The 20697-nt window shown below is 38.5% G+C and overlaps 1 protein-coding gene across 3 annotated transcripts in view; it reads left to right on the top strand.

Annotated features, from left to right (window-relative positions):
* The window catches only part of sgcd (sarcoglycan, delta (dystrophin-associated glycoprotein)), a 318522-nt gene that overhangs the window by 282570 nt on the left and 15255 nt on the right, over positions 1-20697 (top strand). For all 3 annotated transcript variants that reach the window (XM_027273262.1, XM_027273261.1, XM_027273263.1), the window contains one exon: positions 11413-11485. In XM_027273262.1, coding sequence (XP_027129063.1) covers positions 11413-11485 — 73 coding nt within the window. The remainder of the gene's footprint in view (positions 1-11412; positions 11486-20697) is intronic.

Here is a 20697-nt window from a genome sequence, read left to right as displayed (position 1 = left end):
ATGTGCATTTAAAACATCAAATATTTATAGGATATGTAGGGTTTTTTTAGTTTTTTAGTAAATGCATCAAAATGAGATGTCCTCGTGCATATACAAAACTTTTCTGCTCTGAGATGATATTTTACAGTAAAGAGTGTCTTCTCATTGTGAGGACAGCTCAGAATACATTTCCAGTGATAAAATGTAAAGAGAAAGAAGAAGTAATACGCAAATGAGCTGCCTATAATTCACCACAGCCACATTAGCACCTATGTAACACTCTGCATAAGCACAAAGTAGCTTTGAACTAAATGATAATATCATCAGCTAACAATATTAACATGCTGTTTTTTCCTTCTTTGTGTTCATGGAGGATCAGAATGGCCAAAAATAAAAGATAAATGACCATTCCATTAAACACACTAGAAACAATAGTAAAAATAAATGTAGATATTAATTAATCAGCTTCAGCATGTATCCGACATCATTGTGCATAGATGGATATTATTATTGTAGATTTATATTGGAGCATACAGATACAAGTCGAATGCAGGTTGGCCTCGTCACAGACAGCCATATACTTGAAATGAAAAATTCAATTTTTCCATCTTGAATTGAAGCTAATTTGAAAAGGTGTTGACAGAATATCTAAATCAGGACCCATTTCGCAATGTGAAGAAGATAATGGAGCCTGTACGTTCCTCATTCCTTTCATTCATGATGATGGTTGGGTGATGTGGAGGTATGGAGGTGTTGATGATGATCAGATACTCTCTTTATGCAGCCGCTTTAATCATCTTTGTCCCTGAGTGCTGACTGGTTACCACTGCTCCACTCACATTTCTCACTCACATGAATAATAGCAGTATTCCCTTTAGATGGTCCACCTCCAGGGTTCTGTGCCTGGTTGCATAAATATGACAAAGTTTGTCCCTTATGCAAAATATTTCCATAAGCTGAGGGGTTCATTTTAGAGTATTGCATAAAGCCTCTTAGGTTGTCTCCTGTTTAGACTAAGGCTTTCACGGTAGTTACTGTCAGCTTTCTTTAATGTTACTTGGCAGCATTATTGTCAGTGTTAGCTAGCTTCTCCAAAATGGACAACAAAGAGAATACAAAAAGAAAGCCAAACTGGACATAAGATGAGAACATTCTGTCCATGAGAACATGGAAAGCACAAGCACACAATTCAAAGTAAATTTAACCCAGGCATAACAAATATGCACCAGTAGAAGATATGATGATGCTATATAAAGAATGTTTTCATGGCTTTATCTTGCTGTCAGACAGCCTTTTTCTTGGCACTAGCTCTAGAATCTTCAACTGCGCCATGCATTACATTGCATTGCCAAAGAAAAACGCTGTGTGATGGTGAGGTGAAGTGGTGAAAATGCTCTTAATATAGCATACACTTAAATATTTATATTGATTTTTAGATAGATATATAAGATTATATCAGTTTTTCTGCTGATGGGTTAGTTTAAAGAAACAGACAGTCTGTCTGCTTCCTATCCCTGTGTGTCTCTTTAAACTAACCCTAACCCTGAATGCCGTTGACTATACCTGTACCTCATACAACCACAACCACACTTCAAAATACTCAAACTGTTGCTTTTATCCTCACAGTGATTTTTTGCAACTAATTGTTTTTCACCTTTAGCTTAAAAAATTAAGTGGTTTTATGCAATGTGGTACTGGTACTGTAGCCTCACTGGCAGATCTAAATGGCACATAACTATTATTTATGGGTTAGACCCCTGTGTTATTGCTGGTGGTGTTAGTTAAACCTGTACATCACTTTAATGGTAGAATAGTTCATGTTTCAGTTCATGACAGGAAAGCAAGCTTAACATCTAGAATATTCCAATTGGTCAGGATGTTTAAATAGTTGGCAGGTTATACTAAAATGGCACAATGGGTATAGAAGCTTAGTCTTCTTATTTTTCACAGTGAGAAATATCCACCCATCCATCCATCCATCCATCCATCCATCCATCCATCCATCCATCCATCCATCCATTCATCCATCCATCCATCCATCCATTAACTGTGCTCGTTTAGACGGTCACACTGAGCTGAAGCAGCTCTCACCTTACAGTACATTTGGCAGAAGATTGTGAAAAATAATGTGTGTAAACCATCCTCTTTAAGTTGTCAGCCATGCAGACAGTGAATAAAATTCCTGATTTAGACAGAAAGTTGATGTATATCTATATAAGTTGACCACAAATCTCTAAAAGAGCAGAGTGATAAGACAGTTGGACGGATGCAGTAGGCAATTTGTATAATTGATCAGGCTGATGACCTAAAGTCGAATAATTTGGCCTTTTTAGCACTGTGTCACCTGCCGGCCTGTAGCGAACACGGCTAATGACGACCACACGAGCCTGCATTTCACTGTAAGCTGCCTCACATCTCAACCTCTGACAAATCTACAATTTTAAACTGTTAATCCAAATCCAAAAACTGCACTTTCAAACTAGTAGTAGTACCTCCAAAAATGCACATACATTGTTGTTTTTGTCTTATTCTAAATTGGATGACAGCTCGTCACTGGGTGCAAGCTGGAATGGATGTTGCAGCTGTCATTGTGGATGGGTGCTGTGTATCTGCTGTCGCCGACGCCACACCGGCATTGTTGAACTGTCTCTTGCTTTCTCGCCGATCACTGTCGGGTTTGACTGTCAGTCCAACACTAGTGTCTCTCTGCTCTGTCAGCATATTTAGGCAGAGAAAAAAAGGGAAAAGCAGAAGTTGGGGAGTGATATGACCCAGGGTAAATGATTTATATTCACCTGCAGTGTGGGTGAAATTGACGGTGGCTTGTCACATCTTTCCTAGTGGGCTGTAATCCGGCGGCTGTATACTGTATGTGAAGAGTCGAGCTTCAGTTAAGCAAGAAAGATCCGTCTGTCACCAAGCTGCCATAGTTAGCTTCTCTTTTGCCTGTTTCTTTTTGTCTGGCCTGCTCTTTCACATTTTTTCACTGTCTCCCTCTCAGTTTTGCTACCTGTTTCTTCTTTATTCACTTCTTTCTTTGATCTCTGTTCTCTCTCTCTGTATTTCCTCTAATCCGCGGGCTGCATACACTATTTGACAGCCTAAACTTACTGTTGAGGTGGAGAATTGCCCCCCTTAATAAAAGCTCCTGATTTCCTTATACGATTCAGAGGAGAAAGGGCAAAGCTTCTCAGCAGGGAGTGCTGGCTATTTATTAGTAAGGGCTGCTGGCTACACCTCCAGTCTGACTGAAATACTAAAAGGGAAGAATATTATATACTCTGCAGCAGAGAAAATGAGAGCAAGCAAATGATGGAATGAGAGAGAAAGAAAATAGAGGGCATAGAGAGAAAAATATTAAATGGGTGAATATTAAACTTCCTGGTCCTGCACGGTTCTGGGAGACAGGTCTCTCTATCTTCAGGATATTATATACTTACATCCAGTTTTGTTGTGATGACTAGGATCATAAATGCAGTTTAGCTTTCTCTGTGTTGAAAAAACAAGATTATGCCAGAGAACTCTATGTTCCATTTTTCAAACCATGTTGAGTTTGATTTTAGCCTCGCTAGTGGCTCATGGGACAGTAATGTCAGTTTGTCAACCTTTTGGTCTGTCTAACACTTATGTCTAGACTAAAATATCTCAAAAAGTATTTGATAGATTGCTATGAAAGTTTGTCCAGACATTTTATGGGTCAGAGTTAGAGATTAGTTCTAGTGACTTTTATGATCCCCTGATATTTCATCTAGTCCAGCCAACAGGTGAAAACTTGCATTGAAAATGGAAAATATAAAAACTGTATGCTTGAGTAAAAATGAAAAATTCTATCTAGCTTTACTATTAATGGAAGTCCATGGTGTTGGAGGCAGTCTCAAAAGAAATCAGAGGCACTCTGATTGATATAAAAATCCTTTATTCAATAATCCAACATGTTTTGACACTGAGTACAGGGAGGACAGGTGTTTAATTTAAATTAAAAAGTAACCATGTGACTAGGTCTCATGGCATTTGTACTGGAAGGAATCTGTTACCAAAGGTGTAAATGCACCAACCATTAAAATAATATGTTATATTGATAACCAGGCACAATAAATCTACCTCTGTTCTTTCATTTCTTAGAGGTCTCAAAGTAATTCTGGGAAATGTACTAAATCACCAGTTGCAGTAGAGGTGGTCGAGGCTGATTGAGGGAAAGTGAATACATCATGATTACAACACTTCACACATCATGAAATCCCACCGAACATCACAAATCTGTTTTATCCAACAGCTGCAGAGTGCGATTTTCTCTGACAGGATGAGAGAGGGTTTCATGTACTTAGACGCCTAGTCAGTGGTCATAATTTAATGGTTAGACATCCAAAGAGCATCACAGATGTGTGAAGCTTCCAGCCTGTGGTATTTTTCCCCAGTGGTCCACTTTGACCGAAGTGTTACAGGTCCCATGTGGCTGTGATTATCCTGAAGAGTCATCGCTTTGGATTAAATTGGATTAAATGTAGAGATGCACATGTCACTAGTGGTTAATTTCATCCAGCAGGGCTTTGTCTATGAGTGCCTGCTGTTTTTATCAAATCCATGCATTCATTCATTATACATACAGTAAGTTAGTTAGTGGGTCACAGTGAGCTGTGTGACTACACATGCTAATCCAAAAATCCAAGAATATGACAGTAAACATTCAGGTATGATCTATCCATATGTGTCTATGTGTGTTTAAATACTCTGTATTTCAATATAATTGTGCATTAGCATAACGTCAAGGCAGACTTTCATTTTCTATTTCTATTTTCATCAGCTCAACCACAGCTATATATTTTTAGTATACATAGAAGAAGCTTCATTCCAAAGGGATTATGGACAGAATTCCAAAGAATACTTTGAATTTCTTTGCAGTCGATGGTATCTGTGTTTAATTGTAACTAGGAGATCGTGCAGGTCCACTGCAGTGATAAAAATGTGCTCATACACGATTTATGTGTAAATTATTGTTCAGTCGTGTCAAAGAAATGACCATTTATAGCTAAATTAATTCGATTTGCCAGAAAAGGCTCTGCTATTTGATGGAGATCTCAAAAGCTCTAAATGGGGATCTAATCCCCCTTCACACATGCATACATGCATAGTTAAATCAACAATATTAAACCTTCAAGTGTCAGGTTATAATGACAGTGAGTTTATAGTGGTTGCATGATATTCATGCTATTTTGGAGGTATTTGTCAGCTGATAGCCCAGCAGTTCACTAAGGAAGCTGTAATAGTGAAACATGAAAGAAGCAAACTCACCACAGCTCTTAGCTTTTATATATAATATTTGGGATATTTATTATTCTTATTTTGCACTATTATTGATTTCATTAACTTCAGTAACATGCATTGAGGTTCACACTATCCCCTGATTTCCAAATTCAATCAATAATGCAGTGTAATATAGTAACAAGGATGTGATCCCCCACTGGCTTCCCACCAGCTAAATTGCATTAACATGTATTCATTACTTTGTGGTCTTGTGATGTGTTCAAACTAAACTATATCCAGGACCTTTCAGTGTGTAATATAATGAACCAAAGTGCATATAGACAACTTTTTTTTGCTTAATCATTAAGGCCATAATGCCAAACTCAAGGCTTCATCATCGTTGTTCATAAACCAATGTGTGACGTGATATTGGGTTTACACTTGATTGGTTCTGTCTGTGAGCAGGCATAATATTTCCCAGGAATGAAGGCTTGGTTTTACAATACAAAACAGACTTGTGCTTTATCCCCTAATGTTTTCTTCAAACGTTAACATCGTTAACTTTGTTTGTGTGAAGCAATAACGTCACTCAAACTGTTATTACTATGCAACGCACATCAGTACAATAGCTTTTGCCTGCCCAAATATACAATATAAAAATGTGACAATTTCAATTTACCTCTTCAGTGAACATGCTTCTTTCTTCTCTCTTATTTCCAAAGAGGTGTTGATCATTTCTTTACAGTGTTAGGGTCTGAGGAAAAATGGAAATCTGGTCTTTGCAACAGTGGCTCAAACTTGGAAAGTCTAGAGGTGGTGGGGAGTTAAAAGAAAAAAATCATCTGTTTCTGCTTTAATTCACATTAAAAAATGATGGAGTAAAATGATGAGTAAAAATGATGGAGAGTTATGCACTGAAATGCATCAAGATAAATGCAGGATTTTTAGCTTTCAGTTATTGCTACTCATGTATACTCCACAACCATCACCAATCATTGAAATTATTCCTGGAGGGAGTTTCTTCTGTGCCTTATGTGCCTCTGTATTTCATCACCTCTGAGATACTTCAGGCCACTGATGATATCTGCCTCTGGTCTGACTACTACCTCATAAACACAAACACACACACACCTATACACTGTACACATACATACATGGACACACAGCTGCTCACACAGACACATTAATCTTTAATGGCATCATTTATTTCTTCACCCAAACCCCCACTGGTCCATGAACATGTCAGTGCTGTGACATATTTCTGCTGTCTGCTCAGCATTCATGTGGAGCCTCTAATCAGAAAATCGGATAGATCAAGTTTATTATTCACAGAAGTGCACATGAATGGAGTCATCACACTCTGCTGAGTACAAATAAAGACAACAGGGCAAAAATATAAACATCTGCAGTGTTGCAATGTCAATAATCTGTGACATTTAAAGGGAGTAAATGTTTTGTCATCAAACTTTTTATCAATGTCTGATGCACAACTAGAGCCTCTGCCATACAGAATTTGTTTGGCCAATACTGTAGCTCTACACACCACAATCTGCATCCAGTCTTTACCACAAAAGAATCCACTAAACAAAAGGAAATAATGTGTTCCACATGTTGAAATCATGGATGTATAAAGAGAATTGGATCCAGCATGGGAGGCGGGGTGCATCAATCCAAAAAAAGTTCAATTTCTGAGCATAAAATTGCCCAGATCTTTTGCACATGTTTCTGCATTGTGTGGCCCATAGAGCAAGGACACTCGGGACTTCCACCTGCTAAACCACTAACTTCGCAAACGTGAATAGGTAATGATTTAATCATGCAACTTTTGTCTTAACCTTAATGCAGTGTTTCTTTTTGTGCCAAATCAACTGGTAAATGGTAAACAATAAAACATAACTTGTAGACTGAGACATTAGGTTAGTCCTCACAGACATAATAATAATAATTTGATCCATAGACCAAGCAAGTAGTGTTGCAAGTAGCTGACTGAGTAGGGTCATCATCCAATCATGACAATGCCATTCCCAGAGTGCGAGTCATACCAGCTAAAGATAACAATTAAGCAAACATAAAAGGAGCAAAGACATTCAAGTCATCATGTCTCAGATCAAGTCATGAGTCTTTAACTTCTAAGTCCAAATACATTTTCTGTCAGCTCAGAAAGCTGAATCATTCATCACTGATGGATCTAAAATAAACTTTTGTAATTCAAAGTTATCCAGGAGACTTCTGTGTTGAGAAATATTCTTTAAACATAAACTTTCTAAAAAAAAGTTTCAAATACAAATAAAATAAGTACAAACTCTAAAAACCATCTGCCCGTTACATTTAAAATTAAACAGCTATAAAAGACTAGAAATCCTCACTACTGACTGTGACGAGTACATCTCTGTGTTTGAACTTTCTATATGGGTGATAAAAACGGTAGTATGAATGAAATAAAATGACGCCGGTTTTATCCTTTAAACTAGCGAACTAAGACAGAGTGACAGCCGGAAGCAAAGTAAAGAGCTTTTTGTTCTTTTTATTCTGACTGAGAGCTGGGATTTCTAATGTGAGGCTTCTGTTTTATCTTCACTCACTTTACTGCAGGAAAAGAGGCAGTGACATGCACCGAGGCTTCCACTACACTTTACATCCTCCTCTCTGTACTCTGGCTCTAACTGACTGAACAGTGGGTATTTAAATGTCACCGGAGCTTTCATGAGCTATTGGAAACAGAGATTTCATTCCTTTTGTATGCAGGGAAATGGAGAAATTACTCTTTAAAATTCCTATTCAGAAAAATATAGTACTTAATTCCTAACAGAAACCACTGATTGCAGTACTCAAAACATTCAACTGGTGAAAGCTTGTTTTACACATATTTTACTTGGTTTAAAGTTGATGTCAAGCATAAAGTATAAAGCAAAATTTCAACAAGAGTTAAACGAGTTGTATCCCATGGGTAAAAAAAAGAAGAAGAAAAAAAAACATGAACAGAAGTGGCTCCACCTGTAGCGATCATTAAGATGAGAGTTATCTATCCCACATGGGTGAACCGAAGCCCCACTTTGCATAAAGATATTTTATTTCCCTGTGACTTCTCGACAGGTTGAGCTGTGTTACAAAGAGCTCCCTGGGGAAATGAGTGTTGTAAATATCTCCAGACATCACGGAAGCTCAACCATTAAAAGCCTGTTTAGCTGAAAAATACTCAAACTTGTCAAACTTGTCCCACCACAACTAAATCTGTCCAGGTGGCTAAAAGTTCCTAAGTTTCCTCTTAATAGCTTCTCACAAAGCTGCTGAGAGACACTGCTGAGCTACGAGAAGGGGATGGGTGACTGGTCTCACTAAGACTAGTGAAAAGAAATATAAGTTAATTCACAGGAATGAGTGGCTAAATTAGATAGAAGATGGATGGATGGATGGATGGATGGATGGATGGATGGATGGATGTGTCATACACAGGACTTTCAGGATCACTGAAACTCAACCCTGACTTATATTTAATTTACATTACATTACATACATTATTTACGTTACGTCCTTATTACATAGAACTTGGTACTTTTGTGACTTATATGGAATATGGAAAGCTGTACATGTGTAATTGTGTAAATGTTATGATTGTATTACTTATGATCAAAAACTACGAGTCAACAACTTTGCTAACAGCCAAACGTCAAGCAAGTGTAACACAAGACATAGCAGCCAGCTAATATTACTTACTAGCTCAGAGTCTGGATTTCAGCCACAATGCTTTAACCAAACCAAATGTTTCTCAACAAGCTTTATTTTGAAAGTGGACTGGAAACTGGACATTGCATATTTATTATCGCTAACTAGACCACGGAGCCCTGGACGTGCAAAACTTACGGTTGAGGGCAACCTGCAGCTGCTGAATAAGCTGCTGTTTTTGACGAGTTCAAACATGAGAACATGTTCGTATGACCTCAATCATATCCACTGAAATTGTTGTTGCTTTTTTTTAGTTGACGATGCCACCAGCAAACCTCTGATTGGCTTGATTTGTTTATGTATAAGCAATGAGAATGAATGTGGGCAGAGGACTCATCATGTTTTTGGTCTGATGTAGTATGTAGTAAAAGTCTGTCAAATTTGCATAATATGAAACATGTTTGACAGCCCCGCAACAGAGATGTCAAAGGTTTGACTTAGGATTGGGTCTAAATGCCAAATGGATCCAACAAGATTGGAAGTATTCTTTGTTTCTTTTTGTTCTCCATGTGTGTCACTGAGTGAGAGAGGTATTTGGATTTCCAGCAGCGCCTCAAAACGCTTTGAAACACATTTAGTCATGGCCATTGATCCGTACCTGATGCTTCGTTGATTTGATGTACCTGAATGCTTCGGGTTACTCGAGCCGAGCTGCTGTATTGGCAATACAGTCACTCAGAGCCTAAATATCTATAGCCACCGGTGGCCCTGCATTGCTTGTTACACTAGGAAATAAATTTGTTTGGAGGGCTTCTGTTATGCTTGACAAATCTGCTATCCTACGCTATTTATCACTCCTGGGCAAAACATTCACACGTTCGTGTATTGAGACTAATTGCTTTCCGCAATTTGAAGACATGTCATCAGCTGATCTGCATTAGACTCAATTGTGTTCAAATTAGCATCCTAACATGTTAATGTGCTAACATTAAGCATATCAGACCATAGTAGGGCTGCAACTTACAATTACTTTTGTTCTCGATCAATCTGTGATTTCTTTTTTCTTGGTTCATCAATTTGATGTTTGGTTCATAAAATGTTAGGAAATTGTAAAACAATAAAAAATAAATAAAATAAAATCAGTATTTCCCAAAGCCCAAGGTGATGTCCTTGTAATGGAGAATTATAGATGTGTGCTTGTAGAAATGTATTTCTGTTATTTCTCCTTGGAACAGGGTGTCCTTGCACTATGATAATGTCCAAACCAATGCTTCTCCCGGGCAGTGATACCACCCATCATAGTTTCCGACTCATGTGTAACCTTTTGTCTTTTCACTCTATAGACTGCTATGCATTCCCTATGACTGCTGACCTTCTTTGCAAAGAATAATACTATTCAAAGGCAGCACACCAGTTAAAAAGAACTTTGACCTCCTCAAAGGTCTTATTTTGTCCACAACTAATCATCAGACACTACCTGATGATTCAAATATGTATAGATGTCCTGGTAAGAAATATCTATAGCCGCTATGTTCGGTCACTGATCCAATTGGTGGTGGCGGTAGACCAAGAGTATGGCAGCTGGCTGATCAATGCTTAGGTTCAGGAAAGGTCACAAAATAATTATTATACATGTGTGTAAAATAAAGGCTTATTTAATACAAAAGAAATGTATAGAAATGTATTAAAATTATCCAGACACATGAAACTGCACAGACATCTACTGTTTATTACATTTTTAACACCCAAAAAGGGGCACATTACATTTTGCGTAGCACCTGTATACACCGGTCTGACCTTGTCTTCTAAATGTAACATGTAGGTCTTTTTTCTATAAATTGTGATTTTACAACTGCTACTTATATCTACTATGTACATGCAACACATTTTGCATGTCTGAGATAAAGACGTAATTCTGGGTCATATCAATAAACTTGTTAGCTATCATTAACATTCTCCTAAAAAAAAGGACTCCATTGTTATATATCAAACTCTTGTTCCCCTCACAGATGGTTGCTTATAATGCTTACTAAAAAAGTAAAAAAAAATTGCACTGGACCAAATGTTATTTTAAAAATACTGCATCCTATCACAGAACATTGTCCTGTTGCTTTTTATTGTGAAGCCTTATTGAGAGCCACCTCACTGCCTGCAGGAAGTCATGAATAAAAATGCGAAATTGAAATCCAAACAGCAAAAGACCAGCTTGCACAGTGAACACAGCATGTTTTGGACTGCTCTGAGCTGCTGTAGCAGAAGCTTTAAATCTATTCTTATTCCCCTTCATGTTGAAATAACATTTTTAGTTTTAAAATACCTTCATGATGCTTCACCAGAGTATTTTGCCTCCAGAAATGTGTGTGTATATTTTATCAGTGAGGTGAGGCGAGCTGAGGGCCGCTGTGCGTGCAAACTGGAGCTGTATAGATCGGTGGAGTCTTGGAGATTATGTCCATTGATCGGACAGGAGGGGGTTGTGGTTTCAGTTGACGGCGGCCTCATGTCTCATGTAGTGTTCTGTGATTTCAGGGGCCGAGGGAGCCGTGTTCAGCAAATCAGTGGAGACGCCGCATGTCAGGGCCGAGCCATTCAAAGAGTTAAGGTGAGTCTGTTTTTAATCATAGCACGCAACACACATGCTATATATAAATGCCTATGGGAGAGCACAGATAAACAGAGGCAGACACGGCTTAAATAATGCAGCATGTTTCAATGCATTTACATATGTGGACTGTTTCATTAATGGAACAAGAGTATGAAGTCGTCAACATTTAGTCGATAAAATTTTTAAAACACGAAGTAGATTCATCTGGAAAAGTAAAAATTATGTTAATTTTTATTCATGTTTGCACACTCATGTATACTCTTTATATCGGATATACTGAATAATATGCATAAAAGTAGAGGCTTCAACAGCAAAAACAAAAACAAGAAAAGTTTAAAACCAAACACAAGGATGAAGAGAATTTATAAAATGCAATAAATAACTGTTTCAGATAGCTGCCGAACAAATATATGCAGAACTGTCTGAAAAGTCTGATATTTAAATGTAATGTTCCATATTTTTGGGGCATTGTGGCTAAAAGCAGCCATCGCCAAAGGTTTTTCTGACGACCTTGAGCATAGTTAAAGCAGCCGTGGAGGATATTAGGGTTCATGAAGGCTCATAAAATGAGTCTATGATATAAAGGAGACGAGGATATTATTGCTTTTAAAACTAAGAGAAAGGTTTTAAAGTCATTTCTTAAAGAAGTGGTAACAGGAGTTATATGATTTTGCAATGGCTGCTTTACAGGCCAGTAAAGAGCGTGTTACAGTTCTCGGGTCTTACCTTATTATACTGAGCAGATGATAAGGGAGACTTTTAGTCAACTAATTAAAATTGGCTGCACATTGGGGGTCAGAATCTAAAATGACATCGAGGCTTCTTACTCATGGTCGTGTCTGAGAGGCCAGATGTCCCAGTTCAGCAAGAACAGGATCCCCCCATAGGAGCAATATTTCTAACAAACATGTTTAAGGAGGGCCACTGAGGTTTTATGCTGGTTAAATGGAAGAAAAGAAAACACAACAATATTATGTGTTTGGGCTCAATGGAAGAGAGAATGTAAATGCAGGTGTAAAAAATCCAACGTTGAGCTCAGATAATAAAAATAGTTTATTGACAGCAATAAAACTTATTGTAAAAATTAAAAGATCCATTAAAAATCAGTGACTTCCTTCCTCAGTATGGTTGTCCAGTCTAATGTTTGCCTATTCTTTGTCAGTTCACAGCAATAATCACCAAATGCTACACAATCTAATATTCCAGTGCCAATTTATTATTTTGAATTTATGATGCACAGCTTATTGATTAATTGTTGTTGGTTTATTAATGGCTTTCATTCAATGGATTCATCATATACCATTGAATATTGACCCCTTTTCCTTGATTTATTTTTAATTCAATTTTGCCCAAAGAAAAGTCAACGCTGTATCAAAGAATATTGCGTTAAAGGATAAAGGATCTACGTTCTACATGAGGACATTTCAGCATTGACTTTTTATGCATTTTCTTTTCGTATTTGGCAACGGATGCTTCATGCCTCCTAATTTAACTTATCGGTCCCTCTCTATTTCCAAATCAACATTCAGATGTTCACGTAAATCAACATCAGACCAGCGTCTTCGGTCTCAGGGGAAGATGAATGCGAGACGAATAAGATGAGAGAGGCTAAAAGGAGATCGATATGCAGAGATATTTTCAGACAGACACTAGAAGAAGATGGCAAAAACACGGTGTTAGGAAGAGGTGTAAAGGAAGCCTGTTTAAACAGCCATGTTTTGTTAAAACGATGCCCACTTTGAACAAACTGATTGTACATACAGTATAGACAGCAGAGGCGTGAATTACAACCCTAACTTTTCTGTTTTCTCCTGCTGTGAAAACAAGTCCTCCGAACTAAACTACAAAATAAGTCACTTGTCATTTCCCTTCATAACACATGAGCATTTTATGATCAGATTTTTTGATTGGCCAATGTTGCAAAGACAAAAATGAATGATTAATGAGTTAATGATGGTTTATTTTTGCCTAGTATTAGGGCTTAGGTGAGATGGTGGACTATCAAACTAAATGAAGTAAAGCATCAGCACACTAAAACCTGTGGCAAAAAAACTTTATTGAGGCCCCCAAACAACTCGGTTAGGCTTTGGGAAAGACAACCCTTTATCTTTAAGATTAAAATAATACTTGTTTTGTTGAGTCATCCATCTACCCTGACCTCCTCCGTTCATAGGTCTATAATGTAGAGCTTTCTCAGGTATATAATTAGTGTAAATGTGGTAATTGTTGTAAATGTCGTTTCAGACTTCTGACCTTTGAGCTTAATGTTTGAGCTGTACAAAGAATGTCACCTAACTTTGCTCGCAACAAGAGCCAAGAGCCACAATTTCTCCACCGGAGCTTTATCAATTAAACACAAACAGTATGTTTCAATTGGACATTTGCTGGAACAACTGACATCATTTTGGAGAGGCCAATTTATTTTCAATTTACTAAGGTTTTAGGTCCATTCTTACCAATTACAGATCTTGGTAATCCCCGTGGACCCTTATGATGGATGAACCCACTGAGGATTATCACTTCTGTAGTTCATTGTTTTATTTTTTACAGTAAATGTACTGCATGGTTCACTCTTAAATGAATTTCCAGCTGCTGCAGGCACCTGCTTTCAGAAGTTACTGACTAAAGTGGAAATAATAGCAGCTAAACAGATCAGGTCAACGTATAAGATGACAAGAAAAAAAGGGCTATGTGTCTGTTAGCTAAATGCTCAGTTCTTCTGAGTCTAAGTGGCCGAAAACAAAAATGCTCAGTCTCTATTGGCCACCTTTCATGCCTGAGAATTTGATCATCACAAGACTATTGAGTGGCCGATCACTTTAACATGGACAGGTGTCACAAGTTATCAACTCCCTGACAGGAATCAGTCTAATTCAACTATGACTGATCGACCGTGTGTGGCTGTATCCTCCCTCGTTCTCCTGTGTGGACACTCAGAGATGTCTACTTTGGCGTAAACGTCTTGTTTATCATCTTTCTCCTGCCCTTGCTGTCATATGTGATGACAGTCAATCAGGGCAGAAAGAGTGACCAGTTGTGACAGAGAGAGAGAGGAAGGGAGAGGGTTAGAACAGGACAGAAGAAGAAATAGGCAGAAAGAAGACAATCAGAAAAAATTAATTCATATTTCTCAGCATAATTATTATGATATAAAAGTAGTAGCTCAGTATTGACTGTGCACACACTTATTTCAGTCATTCTCAGGGCTGAGTGGGCGTGTGTAGACTGTGCTTGGCTGACATCTCCATCACCCTCCCGTTGCACCTGTTAAGTTTGGTAACATCGTGTAATTGGCAGCACAGATCCGCCCACCTTCAACCTTCAGCCTGGCAGAAGTCAAATCAACCAGAATAACTAGAAACACCTGTGAGGGCATACAAGACCTTTAATGCCTGAAAGGAACAGCAGGTGACAACCTGTTTTTTTTTTTTTTTTTGTTCTGTCTGAGTCATTCTAAATATTCCTAAAGACTAAGGCTGGATTCAGACAGGAATTAATTTCAGTTCAGGTCCATTTATTCATTCATTAATATTATTGCTGTATACAACATTTGTTTAATCTCACTGAGATCCAAGAGAGCAAGAAGAGATGAAGCTAAAATGGAAGCTAAATAATATAAATTTGGCACCACAAACACATATTTGTGTTTGGGCCCTGCATTATTTAAACACCATGGGAACAACCAAGTCACATGCTATCACCCTAACCAAAAACTCACAAACACCATCCATCATGAAGCGGTCTTAAAAACCCTGAAACCCTGGCTAAAACCTACTCCAGACAAATTTCAAGCAGAAGCCAGACCAAAATGTTCTTTAGAAAATTGACCATTTTGTAACTGGTGTTTCTATCTGCATAGCACACTGACATCCTTTGATCTGAACTGAAAGAGAAGCAGTGGGGGGAAAGCGGTAGAAAGACTGTGAAGTGAAAATAAGAAAATCTAGAAAGAGAAGATGACAAAAGTACAAAGTATGAAGATTAAAGAACGAGAGAGAAAAAAAACAAAGAAGTGAGCGAGAATGAAAGAGCAGAAAAGGAAAGGACAGAGCACAGGAGGTAGGCAAAACAGATTAGAAGACAAGGATGGAAGAAGATGTACAAAAACAGAAGAAAATGAGGAAGAGAGATAAAACAAAGAAAGAATGACTTCATGTGACAGAGGAGAAATCTGCAGAGACGAGTGTGATGGGAATTAGAGGTCGCATAGAGAAAGACTTTGATGACAAATATCTAATAACAGCATTTCAGCGATGTGTGCACACCGAGATGAACTGTGATTCATCCATCACTGCTGCTTTCCTTTTGAAATCACCATTTCAAATAATAAAAAAGTGAAAGAAAAAAGAAAAAGGTCCCGTCAGCGGTGCACAGATCATTTCGGAGCGACGCTCCAGAGCCCCTCATCATGTGATCGTCCATATAATTTGACAGTCAGAGTCTACGGTGATGGGCTTTTTTTTCTCTCTCTCCTCCTCCCCCAGTTTTTTGCATCTTTTGGTGACAACCAGCCAATTCAGAATGAAATATGGCACAAACTATCCAATTATGTCAGAAAAGGGGAGCGAGCTCGCCGGAGCATGGCTAAAATCTAATCTTACTCTAATCTCTCCCAACCCCTTGGCAGGTAGCAATCGAGGATTCAAATCCTATTTTCAGGATATCACATTAACCCCCCAACACACGCGCATCCCACCCAGAGCTTATCGAAAAGCTGCAACCATCATATCCATTCGCGCGGTAATGCCTTGTCAACAGGATGTGCCCTTGCATCAGACGAACGCCTTTGTGAAAGTAAAATGGCAGCGTGGGTGAATTTGATAGGGCACCTTGATTTATGTCCTGACCAATTCAGAGCACAGATAACAAGAATAAATATGAAGCAATAAGAAGGGAAGTGGATGTGCCATGGAAACCGCACAGAAAAGAGAAGAGCTTTCTTTATTTCTTTGAGGTGAAATAAAATGTGAAGTGGCTCACTTTCATGCAAGAGCTGAAAGTTTTCACATCATGGAAACTTTGATCGACTCACATTAGACTCACAGAAAGTCAATCTGGTGAAGTTTGTCCCACAACTCTTCCCCCGTGTGGACAGTTTTAGTGCTCTGCAATCTTCACTCTGCATGAGAACATTACAGTGCCGAGATTGAAACTTCGGTGACGGACGGAAACATACAGCACGAGGCTAAATTCAATATATACAGTACCTGGCACAAGTGGAAAATGTTCAACCCAACATGTTTTTACAGTTCAAAATATAATCAGACTGAGACCGCTATTAAAGCTATATTGATCTTTTAGTTCTTGCAAGACTCTATAGGCGAAAACATGCTTTTTTTCACACTGGTTTGAGATTATGGTCCATTTTTTTTCCATAACATGAAAAGATAAATGTTTATTTTACTTCGCTTTGTCCATCTGCATCTGTAGATTTCATCAAGAGTTAGCATTAGATAATGCTTTATTTGCTAATTAAAATGTAATGGTGGACAGCAGAAAAGACTTTTAATCTTTAGAGAAGAAGCTGTGACACTGCAAACCAACCTGACCACTGTTGTCTGCGCAGAGATCAGAGATTCAGCGATCGCTGCCTTAAGCTCTGTCTTCCCTTCATCCTTTTCTGCCCTTCTCTTTGTCTTTCTCCCCCCTCTCTCATCCCATCCAACCTCCTCTTCTTCTCACTTAATTACCTCCTTTATTCCTGACACTACTTCACCCCTTCTGTCCTTCTCTTTCCTTTTCCTGGTGTCCCCCTTTTTGTTTTTGAAAAGAAGACAAAAATAGGTAGCAAATGAAGTTATCATATCCATGCCCCCTTTTTCATCCTCTTATTCCCCCCATTCCCTTTCATTCCCCTTTAATGTCACAGCCACTCCTTTTGTTTTTTTTCTCCTTTTCACCCTTGTCGTCATCCACGCCTTCAGCTTACACTGATCTCAGTAATTGAAAGAATGGTCTGTTCCCCAGCAGAGTGTTTGGGTCGTCCGCTTGGCTGTTCACAAAATCCTGCAAAGCAATCAGCCTCACTCGTATTGGCCAAGATTGCCATTTAACCTATGATTTGCTGCGTGGCACGACTGCAGTCCATTTCAACTCGCCGTAGCTCATATATTTATAACGCCAAACTGTTCTGGCCGCTGTGTTCGCACCCCACGAGAAACACCAAGGACAAAGGAGAGCAAAAGGAGAGGACCAAAGCTACCCACCTAGTCCAGACTGAGCTAGTTAACACCTTCTGTCATGTCAAAAAATGTCATTTCAGTTGCTTTCTTATGCCGGCTGATGTGAGGAGGAAGTGTGAAAAGTTATTAACCTTTGATCCAAGTTACAGATATGAAATGCTGCCAAGAAAAGAGAGAGACAAGGGATAAGTGGCTGTACAGAAGTTGAATGGAAAACAAGAAGGATGAAACTATATTGATTGCTGTGGGGAAATGAGGTTGTAGCAGCCATAAAAGTAACAACAGGGAAATAAAGATAAGAATAGAAAGCAGAGACGAAAATAGAAAGGAGATAAAATATGTATACAAGAGAGTCAGAGAGTGGAAGTACATAAATATAAGATATCATCTTGTCAGTAATGGCTGAGATTACTTCATCATATCTATTCTTGACTTTAAAATTTGTTTTGTACATACATACCTTTGAATTACCTGAAATATGAGAAGCTGGTTATTTCATGAAGAGACGGAAAAAAGTGTGAAGGAAAAATAACAGTGAAGAAGAAATTAATAAGAATATAGCTTGGGGAGAGAAATATTTCAGTGCCCAACTCCCTGAGGAGCAACCTGGGAAACAGAGGCCTATGGGAGGAGGGAGTGATGGAGGATTTCCCATCCACAGACAATGAATATCTCTCTTCCTGCTCATCCAGTATTTCAGTGTAGAAGTGAAGAAACATAAACCTCAACAAAGAGCCACTGAAGTATTACCCATATAGTTCCTAAGCTAGCTAAAATCTGATAATATATGTTAGTTTGATTTGACCCCCCGCCATTTTTCTCCAGAACGCTTTAATTTAGGAAGACCACATTTAATCCCATAGTATAAAACTTGGGCATAGGCTCCATGACGTGACCCTCAGGTTTTTGAAAAGCTATTGTAAAATTTAGAGTGGTGGCTCTGCCCATCACCATCTTAAAAGTCCTACATAGAGCTAGTTGCTCGAATAAGCCACATGTAACAGCACCCACCTGTCAAACAAAGAGGCCATGCTCCCAATTATGCATAACTTTAAGGCCTAATATAATTTGAACAAGTGGATTCACCTCCAGCATGGACAAGGAAATTAGCTATAGACACTTACACCCCTTTTTGTACCAGGCTGATAAGCTAGGATAGCCTCCACCATTGTGTTCTGTCCGGCGCTTCATTCTCTATTTCAGTGAGACAACTTTTCTATTGTCAAAGTTAGTCAAAGTTGAATCTGACACAAAAGATTTATACAGATGTATTTCACTCCTGCGAAAGACTCCACTAATCACACAGATTCCATTGACATGAATGGATTTTTCCACAAAATTTCATCATTTTGAAGCCATAAAACATTCTTGGCCTTCACATTCATAGATCACTCCTTCTAAAGTATATCCACAGATGACCTGTGAGGATTTCATAGCCACAGACTGTGTCCAAAGTTGATGAGGAAGTATTCGAGGTCAGGGCTGTGTGCAAAAATTGGCTTCTTGGATGTTTGAATAGCCATTCAGAACCAGAATCTGAGAGATTTCCATCCCTCAGATTCAGAGCTTTTCTAAGGTCTGAAGCCTGTAAGTATTCCCACCACAACCTCCATGGGATCAATTTTTACTCTTGTTTAGCAACGCATAAGATTAAAGTCTCGTCCTCGTGGTTCATTTAATGTCCAGATCCAAGTTTTAAATTGTGTTGGCTCTAATCTGTTTTTATTTGCCCTCTGGTGGCATTGGTTAGTGAGAATACTAATGGATTGTGGCACTGTTGATGCAGGCAAAAACAAACAGAAACAGGCTGATAGAATGAATGACTGCTCTGATATGTTTGGAGTAGAGAAGATGCTTGAAAAACTGATTGTCGCAAATGAATCCAGTTTAATTGAGCGCTTGTTTTAAATTGTTCTCTAAAAAACTGCACACAAAGCCAAACAAGTGCAATGATGATGCATTAGATGATTTGTATTTAATTAATCACCATATTACACACACTGTAGTTAATGTGCGTTAACCCTGTGTGGGCAGAGAGCAAGGGGTAATGCAAAGAAGATTAAAATTTTAATTTGGAAACTTGTTCACAGTGAACTCTAATCAGTAGATGTTCCTTTTATCTTTGTGGTGTTCATCAGCTTCCTTTCCATCCCGTATACCACTCAAGCAGCACATTCATAAGTATAACCCACAAATGGATAGAACTGAATATTACCTCAATAAACTCAACTTAGGTTTGAAAACTCATCTCAGTCCAACTCTCAGGGGGCCCTTTGAAAGTAAAGCTGTGGGGAACCACCAGAAATCAGCCAGACCATCCCCATTATAGTTATTAAATATTGCATTGAATTGCAGTTCTATGCTCTGATACATTTTTACTGATACATTACTGTTTGGTTCCCTATTTTTATTGTTTCCTGTAAAAACAGATATAGGGAGGGACTGTATTGATTGGCATTTACACCCGCATCGCTAGGCATTGCAGGTAGCTCCATGATCTACAGTCGGTATCTACCTTCCAATGACCACAGCTGGACCTGCGACTGAGCTCAATTTTCAAAACCAGTGCTGGCCATTCTGACAGGGATCACAGTAGCCTACTAAGGTTGTTTTCTTGCCAGTTATGGCTCCTGGCATCCCGGGGCTGAGTCAGTTTCGTTAGCTACACAACTGCCCGTGCTAACAACAGTAAGCGGTGCAGTCTGTTCAGTTCCAGTGTGCATAGAGCATCCAGGTCAATATATGAGATCTTATGGCAAGTGGTTGTTACTGTAAGTGTTCTGACTGTTGTATTAAAGAAACTGTGAGGAAATTGCCTGAAGGAGGTTGTCCGGAAATTGTTCCCATTTTTTTTTTCTCTCATTTTATCCCTTACCATGTGCCAGTTGTCAGTGCTGTCATCCAAATAGCTTCATGGCATGAAAAATGTTCATCCTCCTAGCACTTTTCCTACCAGATAACCTGAGTTTGAACTCACCCACAGAGGATCCTGAAAATTAATGTTATTTTAGTTTTTTAGTTTTTTTT

Source organism: Larimichthys crocea, chromosome XXII, assembly GCF_000972845.2.
Source record: "Larimichthys crocea isolate SSNF chromosome XXII, L_crocea_2.0, whole genome shotgun sequence".
Taxonomy (NCBI): Eukaryota; Metazoa; Chordata; class Actinopteri; family Sciaenidae; genus Larimichthys; species Larimichthys crocea.
Note: the sequence above shows the minus strand (reverse complement) of the source record. Positions and strands in the feature narration are given on the sequence as shown.